At 44.1% G+C, this 13,794-nt stretch overlaps 1 protein-coding gene across 6 annotated transcripts in view; it reads right to left on the reverse strand.

Moving 5' to 3' along the window:
* sox5 (SRY-box transcription factor 5) overlaps positions 1–13,794 on the reverse strand; it is a 418,360-nt gene that overhangs the window by 24,006 nt on the left and 380,560 nt on the right. For all 6 annotated transcript variants that reach the window (XM_069909081.1, XM_069909077.1, XM_069909079.1 and 3 more), the window contains one exon: positions 3,717–3,831. In XM_069909081.1, the coding sequence (XP_069765182.1) occupies positions 3,717–3,831 (115 nt within the window). The remainder of the gene's footprint in view (positions 1–3,716; positions 3,832–13,794) is intronic.

Consider the following 13,794-nt stretch of genomic DNA (forward strand, 5'->3'; position numbering starts at 1 on the left):
TTTCCACTCACATCCCACTTTCGGTATTCCCTCTGCCATCGGTGCTCTGTGATTAGTAAGAGATTGTTTAAGGTGGGATGTGGGTGGAAAGAAAAAGGTTGAAAACCACTGTTTTAATTGTCTCTCATTGACTCGTTATGTGCATGGTTTCATAACTCCAAAGGAAATTGGCCTATGACAATTTTTCTCCAGCAAAATATTTCATTAACAATTGAGTCTAGAACAGTGGTTCTCAACCATCCCTTCCCACTCACATCCCATCTTAAGCAATCCCTTACTAATCACCAAGCACCAATAGCATAGGGATTACTTAAAGTGGGATGTGAGTGGAAAGAAAAAGGTTGAGAACCTCTGTTTTAATCGTCCCTCATTGACTCGTTATGTGCATGGTTTCATAACTCCAAAGGAAATTGGTCTATGACAATTTTTCTCCAGAAAAATATTTCAGTAATAATTGGATCTAGAGCAGTGTTTCTCAACCTGCCCTTCCCACCCACAGACCACCTTAAGCAATCCTTTTCTAATCACAGAGCACGCGATGACAAGGGGAATACAAAGTGGGATGTGAGTGGAAAAGAAAAAGGTTGAGACCCGCTGTTTTAAAGGGCACAGAAAAGGGAGAGGTGGAACAACAGGAGCGGGGAGGTTTGGAGAGATCTAGCAGAAGGCCCATTACCAATGACCAGACAACTCAATAATTATATTTCCAAGACAATTTCATTTGGCTGTGAAGCACTTTGAGATATTCGAAGAATGTGAATGGTGTGAAATAAAATAAGTATAATCCATAAATAAAACTGTTAACTGGCCTTCAATTGAATAACTCCATACCTGCTTATTTAGCCAATCTTCCAATGTCAATAAATGTTGAGATTAAAGCCAACATTTTTAGATAGAAATGTGCAGAAAACTGTCATGGTTCTCTTTTTCATATTTCAGGCATAAAATACTTCCTTTTGGGATTAAACAAAGAACATTATTTATTTCAAGTTCCATTAAAATGTGAAGAAATTGCACGCATTTCCTCAACAGCGTCCGCGTCAATTTTATAATTCCACGATTTCTCAAGCACGAGTGCACTTGTTTTAAATTTGGCGTGAATAAATTAAATGCTCATCATTTGTAAAGGGAGAAGAATTGAATGAGTAAAAGGGAAGATAATGAGTAACTGAAGGGGCCCGTCTAAAATGAGATGGCCTAGAGGAGGGGAGGCGGGGTGGAGAGGGGAAAGTGGGAGCCCTGGGATTGGACAGTTGCCTGTGCCTGGGAACAACGAGGACACAGAGACTTGAACACCAGTCTTCACTGAACAGATGCACTGACCAAATAAACAATTCCTCTAAAGTTATGACTCAGGACAAATAATAGTTAGCCTTGGCTGGGACAATATGGGAGAGCTCATCAGAGCTGTGGGAGCACACAAGGATGGCATTGATTTGAGGAAGAGACCTGTCAAGGAAGGAAAATGATATTTAGCTTGCCAGTGTCGCCTGAGTTTCAAGGAGGGCAGCAAATCCCATCAGTGTTGGTTGCTACACAGGCATTAAAATTGTTCTTGCTGGCATGAGTCCAAATCTTTCCTGGCTTGATAGTTTGAAGTCATTGAGCTGCTTCACTGCCTGCAGAGCCAGGTGAAGAGGCATACACATCAGCCCCAAGGTCAGCACCCTGCCACGTCTGAGCCACACGTTGCTCTCTAAAGGCACACGTCTGGTTTTCAACTGCGGGTAAGCAAGAAGATTGATTACATGCCCTCAGCGGCTCTCACCGCACAGGATTCCCCTTTATCAGCAGCTGCGGTTTATTCAATGGAGCCACCAGCGACATATTACCCCCATGATAGGGTAGACTTGGTGCAAGAATTTGACCTCCTCTTCTTTGTACAAACTATTGGAACCCAGGCACCAGGGATCGGCAAATCTCTCGCCACCAAATGCAATTTTACACCGAGAGTGGTGTATGTGCGCGCGCACAGTTGCGCTTCTGGCAACAACGGTGGAGGCAGGTTCCATGTGATCTTTTAAGAATCTATTACATTGGTAGATGGAGCTGAAAAAAAGTCCAGTTGCATGGCGAGGTTCCAGGCAGCTGGGGGAGGTTCGGTTGCAGTGAACGGCCAGACCAGGCTTCGACGCAAGGGGGGTGCCCTTTCTCCGCTTTCTGTGTTTGCCAGACTTCTCACTGGCCCTACAAGAGGGTTCGTCCGCCTTTTGACAGGTCTTGCTTTTCATCCCGCAGGGTGTCCAGCCCACCCTCCGCACCTGGTAGGGGGAGCCGACCATGCGACAGGTCATGCTGGGTTACATGATACTAGTAGCTCTCCGATGAGTGACCTTGACCTGATAGTTTTTATACTGCACTGGGGTCTAGATCTCAGTCCTTCTCCTCGTCTGTGACTCTTCCAAGGTATTCACATGTATATTGAAGGATTTGAACCTTCCTGTTAAATATCCATTTGTCTCAATGGAGGAATCTTACTTCGTCATAAATTGCAACAGCAAAAAAAAAGATATTTTCCATTTCTCAACAGAAGAAATGCAGCATAAAACCCACTGGATTAAAATATTGGTGACCTATTATTTCCTACATGTGCCGTGAGACCTGCTGAGCTTCTCCAGCATGTCTGCATAAAAGATGGCACCTTGCCCGGCAGAGTTGGTGTACGGCTTAGCGTAATGCCATTAGAGTGCTGGCAACTGGAACTGGGTTTAAAATCCCACAGTGTCTGTAAGGAGTTTGTGTATTTGCCTTGTGTGAGTTTTCCCCAGGGATTCCAGTTTTCTCCCACCGTACCGGCGTTGTAGGTCAATTGGGCGGCCAGGGCTCGTGGGCCAAAATGGCCTATTACGGTCAACCAGTTTACCTATCTCGGCTGCACCATTTCATCGGATGCAAGGATCGACAACGAGATACACAACAGACTAGCCAAGGCAAATAGCGCCTTTGGAAGACTACACAAAAGATCTGGAAAAACAACCAACTGAAAAACCTCACAAAGATTAGCGTATACAGAGCCGTTGTCATACCCACACTCCTGTTCGGCTCCGAATCATGGGTCCTCTACCGGCATCACCTACGGCTCCTAGAACGCTTCCACCAGCGTTGTCTCCGTTCCATCCTCAACATTCATTGGAGCAACTTCATCCCTAATATCGAGGTACTCGAGATGGCAGAGGCCGACAGCATCGAATCCATGCTGCTGAAGATCCAACTGCGCTGGGTAGGTCACGTCTCCAGAATGGAGGACCATCGCCTTCCCAAGATCGTGTTATATGGCGAGCTCTCCACTGGCCACCGTGACAGAGGTGCACCAAAGAAGAGGTACAAGGACTGCCTAAAGAAATCTCTTGGTGGCTGCCACATTGACCACTGCCAGTGGGCTGATATCGCCTCAAACCGTGCATCTTGGCGCCTCACAGTTCGGCGGGCAGCAACCTCCTTTGAAGAAGACCACAGAGCCCACCTCACTGACAAAAGACAAAGGAGGAAAAACCCAACACCCAACCCCAACCAACCAATTTTCCGCTGCAACCGTGTCTGCCTGTCCTGCATCGGACTTGTCAGCCACAAACGAGCCTGCAGCTGACGTGGACATTTACCCCTCCATAAATCTTCGTCTGCGAAGCAAAGCCAAAGAGAAGAAAAGAGATGTCTAAATCTACCTTTAAATTTAAAATTAAAAACACATACACAAATACATAAACGGTAGTACTGACCATCCGATTCTCCGCTCATGTTAAAATCCACCATCCCGTGTCCAAATTTCCCATCTTCTGGTCGCTTCTCAGACAGATGCTGGGCTAGATTTTCCAACGATGTTTTCTCGTGCATCTGTAAATCAGAACCAACCACTCATTACCGTGGGACACCTGAGAGTTTGACATGGAGAAGCGAGAGCTTCCAGTTAAATTACCCAGGTCCAACATTCTATTCAGACTGAATCTCGTTCTCCTCTCAGTTTCTCAGCGATGAATGAAATTGAATTATTTGTCGCCGCGCGGACCAAGATACAGTGTCAAGCTTTGTTTTGTGTGTTATCCAGACAAATGAACCTATACAAAGAGCCACAGAATTTAAAAAAAAAATCAGAGGATAGTGTCACAATAAGTCAAAAGTGCAGGGAACACTGTCATAAATTAGAGAGTTCAGGGCATGGTGTTCAAGAGAAAAATACTGTTAAGTGTCATCTTTTATGCATGAGAAGTCCATTGAAAAATCTGAGGGGCAACAAAGAAACTGTTCTTGTATCTGGAGATGGACGTAACATTTTGAAGATGAGAAATGGACAGGAGGGTTAAGAAATGTTTCGCTAAACAGTCTGCTGGAGGAACTCCATGGGTCAAGTGGCATCAGTGGGAGAAAAGATGGTCGACGTCTTGCAGGCAGAGCTCTTCATCGTGACTGCAGGGGGGGGGGGGAGGGGTGTTGGGGGCTGTGTCGAAGAGAAGCCAGTGTAAAGAGGGCAGGTTGGGAGGAGTGGGGTAGTGGCTCTGTGAGAGATTGAGAATGATGAAGGGGTTAAGAAACATAATTTCTTTTTGGGACACGGTCAGCCTTTCCAAGGACAGGCCCAACTCTTGTTGCCCTGGCGACCGAGTGTCCTGCTGGGAATTAAGTCAACCGTTTCACATGCAAAGCAATCTACAAGTGGGTGAGAGAAGGTAAGGATGTTGGGTATTAATGAAACAGACACTCATTTAGAAGTAACAGCTTGCATTCCATCCAATCCCAGCACACACACCCTTCTGAATTCAAGCAAACTAAGAACAAAAATACTGTGTACAAAAGTTTGAAAAATCATGGAAAACGATGGTTGGGCCGGATATTCATTTGGGTTTCAATTCCTCTGACGCAAACAAACCTTTCTTAAATTCTTTTCAATGTTTTATCACTTAGCCAACCATATTAATACAATAATCACAGAAAATCCACAGATATAGCAGGCATGTGTTGAATCCGGGTGCATAAAGAGCTCTTTGGTGACATCTAACTTCTACCTCGATGCATTAAACAATGTGATGTCCAATGATTGTACTGGATTCACCTTTTGGCTAAGACCTCTCTCTCACCACGATCTGACTGGATGATGGACCTGGACCTCGGCGCTCACTGTATTTGTTCAAATGTCAGAGAAGGATCAATACCCAGAAACTCTGCTCATAATGCTACCAAGTCCTGCCCCTGCCACTAAATCAATCAGAAGCAACATTGCAGCGAAGCATTTCCCAAGATGCTTAGCAGTGGCTGACAGTCACTCAGGCATAAAAAGAACTATTTGGAGAGATGGCTAAGTTTGGAGACATCTGAAGGAGGTAAGAGAGGGTGGTGATAACATTTATGGAGCAGTTTTCAGATACAAACAGTTGAATTACCTTTAATGGAGAAAATAAAAATTCAGGTTGCACAAGGTGTTAAACATCACATTCATATGGTAGGTATGTTTTTTAGCCCTCTCATTCAGTTCAGGACTGCATTTCGGGAACCTGGCACAAGGGTATTGTGCTAGATTTTTACTCTATACTATTGCCAAAGTGTAGTATAAAGGCAAAGCTTCAGAATCCATCTATGTGCAGGCACTCATACCGTCAAATAAAAACTTTGTCAGAACCATCTATAACTTCCACTGTCTTGGAAAAGCAGCCAGCATATTAACCTCGGCCCACTCTCTTCACTACCCCCCCACCCACCCCTTTTCCCATCGGAAAGAAGACTTATGAGTGCACGCAGCTCTAGGTACAAGGATAGTTTCTTTCTTGCTGTTAACTGACTCCAGGATGAACCCCAAAATAGTAACATTATCTTGACTATTCCAACTGATCTCTCTCTGTAACACTGCACATTTGTCCAATGACTTATTTGTATGTGCATTAAATGTCCACTGATCTGCTTGCAATGCAATCTCTGTCACAGGTACACATGACAATAAACTTAAATCTTTGATCTGAAACTCTTTCTCTCTCCGTAAATTTCCAGCATCTGAAGATTTGTAAAAAATTTTCATTCCGCACTATCTCGTCAACATTGACCCCGATGCCATTGTATAATGCACTGTGTGATTCACGGAGCTGAAGCTTTTCTCCGTAGGGCAGCCGGCGTGACAATAGTCAATACCAGAGGACACCTGTTTAAGGTGAGTGGAGGAAAGTTTAGGGGAGAGTTCAGAGGTAACTTTTTTTTAAACACATAGAGCGGTGGGCGCCTGGGATTGCATTGCCGGGATTGGTGGTGGAGGCTGGAACAATAGGGACTCTTAGATAGGCCCATGGATATATGAAAAATAGAGGATATAAGGGAAGGATTAGATTGTTGTGGAGTAGATTTACGTAGGTTTACACCTGTTCGACTGCCTCACCTGATCCAGCTCCAACAATGTCAAGGTTGCAGATGACACAACCGTCGTTGGCCTCATCAGCGGCAACGATGAGTCACACTGCGGAGAAGAGGTGGAAACTCTCGTGACGTGGTGCGAGAGTAACAACCTGAGTCTCCACGTGGACAAGATGAGGGAGATGATTATGGACTTCAGGAGGACCAGGAATGAACACCGTCCACTACACATCCAGAGAATGGAGAACAGCAGGTTCCTTGGAGTTCACTTAACGAGTGACCTATCATGGACACTCCACATCTCCTCATTTGTCTGGAAGGGGCAACAGTGACTGCACTCCCTGAGAAGACTGAGGGCCACCATCATGTCAACCTTCTTTAGGAGCTTTATCAAGAGCGTTCTGGCCGGCTGCAGTTGCTGCAGAGAAATGGATCGGAGGACATATCCACAGGACCATAAGAGTGGTGGAGAAGATCAGTGGAGTCTCCTTCCCCCCATCAATGTGATCTACTGGAATCATTGTTTGAAGAGGGTGCGCAAAATCATTGAGGACCCTTTCCACCCCACACACCGCAACTTTCAGCTGCTCCCTTTGGGGGAAGAGATTCAGGAGGATCAGAGCCAGCACCTCCAGGCTGAGGAACAGCTTCTTCCCACAGGCAGTGAGAATGCTGAACGACCAAAGGAACTGCTCACACTAACCCTCCGAGACTCTCATTTCTACAATACAATATTTATGTATTTATTTTAAAAATACTTGTCCTGTATGTGTATTATTTGTCTGTATGTGTGGTCTATCTGGTCGTGTGTTTGCATGTTTTGCACTGAGGATGGGAGAACACTATTTTGTCAGGTTGTACTTGTACAATCAGATGACAATAAACTTGATCTGACTTGACTTGACATAGGCTGTCACAGTATCTTGGGCCGACAGGCCTGTACTGAGCTGTAAGTTTTGATGTTTTGATTTAGCAGATTCTACTGGTGGGAATATGGTTAAATGAAAGACTTGTTATATATTGTACATTTCCATATAACCATATAACCATTTACGGAGCAGAAACAGGCCATGTTGACCTTTCGAGTCTGCACCAGTTCACTGATTTTGTGCGCTCTCTTCAGGCTTTGGTCCCGATAGATCTTCATTCAATAACGATGGACGAATTCAATGCAGGTGGAATCAGTCGTAGAAATGTTTGTGAAATGTGCAGTTCAATACTTCATAGCTACTCTTCATAGAATATCGTGCAGAAACTACCGGAAGCCAAGACAAAAGAACAATCCAGAGTAACGTTAAAAGTATAACATCCCATACAAGGCATCTAACATTGTTCGGAGATACTTTCTGTCCATGACCACGGGCTTTGAACCACTCCACTATTTCATTCAAGCTATGTTCCTGTGGATTGTACCCGAGCTCTTTTCTTGCTTTCTGTATGCTGAAATAGTGAGTGACTCCTGTTTTATAGACTTCTGTGCGAGTTAGAAAAGGTTGAAAATTATAAATACGACCAACGATAAAATGTATGATTTCAGTTAGGAAAGCAAAGTAATAGATCAGTCTGAGTGGCACCCGAATTGTGGGGTATTTGTAGCCAAGGCTTTCTATGGGCTCAGAAGTTTGGTTTTCTTAAAGACCATATTTTCTCCACAGCCATCGGTCTCTTGAATGAACCCCTCAACAGGGCTATCCTTCTGCCCTTGCTTGGTGCTAATTTATCGTCCCTTTCATTGTGATCTTATACCCTGTGAGTTGTGTTGTTTACATAGTTATGTGAATGTTGGAGATGACCTGCCTGTCTATTCACAGAAGGACCCTTCTCACTGCACGAGATATTTTCTGGCAAATAAATGTAACCTTAAAAGATGGGAACACACAGACAAGGTACCAAAGACAGGAATGGTGACATCTAATTTTGTGATAAAGCCCAAGACACCTGAGATAGCCTCCCCTGCTCTCCATTGAAATAGCTACATGGGATTATAATACTTTCACCTTGCAGAGTAGATGCCACTCCGACATGCCTGTCCATGGCCTCATGTACTGCCAGGTTAAGTCCATTTGCAAACAACAATAAAGGCTTCCTCTCCACCACTATCAACTCAGCCCTCCACTTCCCACTCATCTGCCCTGGCCCCCTCTGCCCTCAGATGCAACAAACATAGAACACCCTCATCCTCACCTAACATTCCACCAGCCTCTGCATCGAACACATCATCTGCCGGAATTTCTGGCACTTACTACAGGATCCCACCACCAGATACATATTTCCCCTCTTGGCCTTCCGCAGGGACCGCTCCCTCCGCGATTCCCTCGTGCACTCACCCCACCTCACCCATAGCACCTCCGGCGCCTTCCCCTGTGCCCACAGGAGGTGCAACACTTGCACCCCCACCTCCTTCCTCACCACGATCACAGGGCTTTCAAGTGAAGCAACACTTCACTTGTACATCCTGAGAATTTATTTACTGCATCTGGTGCACCCTTTGTGGCGTTCTCTACATTGGACAGACCAATTGCAGACTGGGAGATCGTTTTGTTGACCACCTCCTCACTGTTCGCAGCAACAGTAACCTCCCAGTAGCCAACTACTTCAATTCCGAGTCACACACACACTCACATGTCTGTCCATGGCCTTGTGCACTGTCCCACCCAGCCATCCCTCCCCCCTCATTGCTGCTGTCCCCTCCCTCCTTTCTCCACCTATCATCTCCTGCCTTTGCCACCACCCCCTTCTCCCCCCACTACTCTTTTGTTCGAATAACTGACGACATTTCTCCCATACCTTGATGAAGGGCTCAAGCCTGAAACATCCGTATATATCTTTGCCTTTGCTACGTAAATGAGGTTCTCCAGCATTTTGTATTTTTCCTTCAACCACGGTGTCTACAGATTTTTGTGGTTTACTTCTTAACATATTTAATCTCAGCAGTCCAACCAAATATTGACCTCCATTTTTCATTAACCCTCTTTCCTGGTCTCTCTCTTTCCCTGTCCCTCAGTCTCCCATTCTCCAGCTCCACACTCCCTTCTCTTCCTTCAATCAGAGAGCACCTTTCTCAGCCCCCTGCCCCCCTCCTGCGATCCCCTCTTAGCTCCTTTCTCTTTCCACCCCTCTCCCTACCTGTATCCATCCATCACCTTTTAGCCTGTGCTCCTTTCCCCCACCACCCCCCCCCCCCCCACCCCCCACTCCACCAAGCACCTGAATGATTTGCAGCACACCTGAAGAAAGGGCTCAGGCACGAAATGTCGATCACCTTTTCCTTTCCACAGACACTGCCTGACCTGCTGAGTTTCTCCAGCCCTCTGGTCCCCAAGCCTCCGCAGCTTCCTTGTTTACCACCTTGTGTGGCTGAGATTCAGAGTTTGACAATGGCCTTCCTCTAATTATTGGTGAGCTCAGAGGATGAAGGGAGATGAACATTTTTAACCTGACAAAGGAAAAATCCTGTTGCTGAATTGGGACTTGCACATGCTTTCAGACAACATGCTGAATGATTCCACCCCCTACCAGATGGCAGGCAAATGAATGGAGCGACAAGAGTGATAAAAATAAATGTTTTCTTTTTTAATGGACAGTACAAAATGATCTGTGCATATTGCAAGGGGAAGTGACAAGAGCTGTCAGAACAGAGAAGATGATAAACATTTCATTAATATTCAGTTCATCGTGTTTTATTCATAAAGCCAGGTTTAGTTAAAGAAGCATAGATCTATATTAGCATTAGGTAGTGACCTTAGAGGGCCTCCGAGCAACAAGTCAAATAGAATTATATTCTATCTTAAATAAATCTCACCCTTCTTGAACCAAACAGGGCCTAAATGGTCAATCCCTTATAGTGCAAATGATAATATTCTTTTCCGAAATCATTTGCAATAAAAGGGTTAAAAATTGACAGCATTTTATGGACGCATCAATAATTCAATTGCGACTTAATAATTCAAAAATCACAGATACAGGTTGATTTAAAATATTTATGTGGCCAATACATTCTTTAAAAAAAAGAGAAATACGGAAAATTTAGCCTTAAAGAACAAACGCTTTCAGGCTGAGCATCGTGTTGATCTGGAATTAGATACAGAGGCAGAATATAAGAAGGGAAAACCCAATGTCTGATTTTATAGACACTGACACTTTGAATAAATAGGGAACAAAAGAGCTTGTAAATTTGTAACGTATCTTATCACCACCCTCAAGATACTGCAAAATACTTACAGGCAATTAATTACTTTTGTATGCAAGCAGAACACAGAATCTGCAAGAAACATCCTAAAATTGGCAATGAGATAAGATTTTATTTTTAAAGAATGTTGATTGATAAATTTGGACAGGGTCGACCCTTCCTTCCTCATCCCAAGGTTAGCATGAAGGAAGGATTTGGAGGGCCATTATTTAGGTGACTGCTCAACAGGTAAACCAAAGCGAAGACACGCGGGAGACTGCCAATGCTGGAATTCGGATCATCCCCCGTCTGTTGGACGCAGCGGGTCGAGCAGCATCTGGAAACTGAGCAAGATGGCACAAGTGGTGCGCACAATTTGGCAGGGGGAGCGGAGCTAATTCTTCGACGGCAAAATATTGGGTTCGTCCATTGAGTAATATTTCGTCTCGTCTCAATGCCATTGGTGAAGTCCAATCTGAATTGCTTTCCCCTTCTATGTGGTTGTTCAAAAGAGTTGACAGAGCTTTGATAATATTATTAACTCTGAAATTTATCTACAAGCTGGCTCTGCCGTCACCAATGTTCATCTACTATGTTTCAGACATATTTCCACAATTTCAGACATTGAAATAAGTCCTTAGCTACAACATATTTTCAGTATTCAATTGAGATGACCAAGATGATAGCCTCGCTTTCTCTGACTGCAAGGCACACTGGGTAATGCCAATGGCGAATCTTTCATCTCCTTAGAGAATTTCATGTAAATATTATATTTCAGCTTTATTACATGACAATATCTAATCTAATCAGTGGGAGAGAAAGAGTGGTTGGCATTTCTGCGCAGAACTCTTCATCTAGAAAGAGTACAGAGAAGAGATAGCAGTATAATGAAGACAGGAGGGGAGGGGACTGGCGAACCAGGGAGGGGTGAAGGTAGATGGGCAGATGGGGAGGCAGAAGCAGGTGATTGGTAGATGCCAGACAAAGGGCGAGATTGAAGATGCAAGAATCTGGCCCCGCAAACAAGCTGCTGAAGGAACTCAGCAGGACACACGAGGAGAAAAGGACCGGCGGTCCTTCATCCAGCTTGAACCGTCGATCACTCTTTCATCCACTGATGATGCTCACCCTGCTGAGTTCCTGCCGTTGGCCTGCCCTGCTTTGGGTACATGAAAGTCATGATGAACCATCAGTGGGTACAGGGCTCCCATAAAAGGAGATCTGCACTCCTGTTAATTTGGCTCCAGGGCCACCTTGAGGTGACAGAATCAACAGGACTCTTGAGCTCCCAGATATCCACTCTAATCATGTGCAATCGTTTACACTAATCCTTCAAATATCTTTTCATTCTCTCCACATTTCTCTCCATCACCCCCAGCTTTTACCGCACACCACTTTACCAATAGGAGGAATAATTAGACAGAAGCTAATTAACCCACTCCTCGAATCCAGCTGGGATCTGCGGCCATAACTGGGTGCTGTTGCTTTCTCCCTCCTGTGGAATGGCCGGGTCAACAATAATCTCAGAGCTCAATAAGTTTGGAACAAAAACTTTGAGGTAAGTACTCATCAGTCAAAAAAACCTGATCATATTTATAGATTTGACTTGTAAAATTAACGGATGCTTAAATGAAATCATGAGATATCATTAAACAGCTGAGAAATCAGCCAAGAAGGTTTATTTACTGTTTCCCCCCCCAATTACGTTTTAGATAGGTCACCATTTTGATTTTTTTTTTTAAATTGACATTGAGACACTCCCAATAGTTAAAATGATTCTGCCTGATTCAAGTTATAATATACAGATTGTAGTTCATTCGCCAAAACAAAATGACATCCACATGCTTAATTAAAATCTATTGAAATATTTATTGCAAGTGAAGTTGTTCCATGACCAATTACCGAACATAAATCTCGTCCTCTACATTTTGGAAGAAATCTGAAATGTTGTGACACATTTGGCTTGTTCCACAAGAAGATTCATTCACAACTTTGTCATCTAGCACTGATCACAGTCAATGATGTCAGTATGCCAAACATTAGTATACTATGCTCCCGCTAAAGTTTCAGATTTTCTGACATTATTTTACTGGGATAATGTGGCAACAGAACGTGGTTGTCGAAGCATCATCCCCTCTTCATCATTGAGTTACAGTGACTACAGAATTGTTCCTTGAATTAGGCTTCCAACCCGCCATCTTAAGGATCGCGGATGGTAGGTGAATGGGACCCAAAAACATGACATCCTGATTAGGGCAGTCACCATTGATCCTTTATTGTCACGGACCACTGGGAGATAACCTTTACCATATATATTTGGGGCTGCTAAAGAAAAGTGACCTTCCATCACTCTCTAAGGCAGTGGTTCTCAACCCTTTTCTTTCCACTCACATCCCACTTTAAGTAATCCCCACACCATCGGGGTTCTGTGATTAGTAAGGAATCGCTTAAGATGGGGTGTGGGTGTGGTAAGGGAAGGTTGAGAATCATTGCTCTGGACCCAATTGTAACTGAAATGGTTTGCTGGAGAAAAATTGTCATTGGCCCATTTCCTTTGGAGTCATGAAACCGTGCACATAACAAGTCAATGAGGGACGATTAAAACCTTTTTCTTTCCACCCACCTCCTTAAGCAATCCCTTACTAATCACAGAGCAAGAAAGGTTGAGAACAACTGCTCTAAGGGTATGAAGGGAAGGGCCAATGACATTAACTTCAGTAGTTCCACATCTGGAGAACCAACCAAAACACACCCCATCATGTTTGGCCGTATCTTTTCATAATCACCAATGAAACAAATCACTTCCAGTTGTGGGTATCATGTATCATTTGCACATCTGCAATCAAAAAGTCCAACCAACTTTATTATGGGTCACTTGCTTCACCACACAAACGTCAGGTACAGAAATAAAACCCGTGTATGTGCCGCATTATGCATGTGAATTATTCTATACAGTCATGAGATATTTTAATTAAAAATGCAAAGAGCCTTTCCTAACAATTTGCTAATTCCAGGTCAATCCCAACCCCATAATTTAACTTAGATGCAACAGCCTGATATAAAATGGATCACTTTTAGAATTGAACCAACTAGAAGGCCAAACAGAATGTCATAATGACAGACTTTCAATCAACAGCCAGTCGATTGTTAAAGATCTCTCTTCTTCTTTGGCTTGGCTTCGCGGACGAAGATTTATGGAGGGGGTAAAAAGTCCACGTCAGCTGCAGGCTCGTTTGTGGCTGACAAGTCCGATGCGGGACAGGCAGACACGATTGCAGCGGTTGCAAGGGAAAATTGGT

Source organism: Narcine bancroftii, chromosome 13 (genome assembly GCF_036971445.1).
Source record: "Narcine bancroftii isolate sNarBan1 chromosome 13, sNarBan1.hap1, whole genome shotgun sequence".
Lineage (NCBI taxonomy): Eukaryota > Metazoa > Chordata > Chondrichthyes > Torpediniformes > Narcinidae > Narcine > Narcine bancroftii.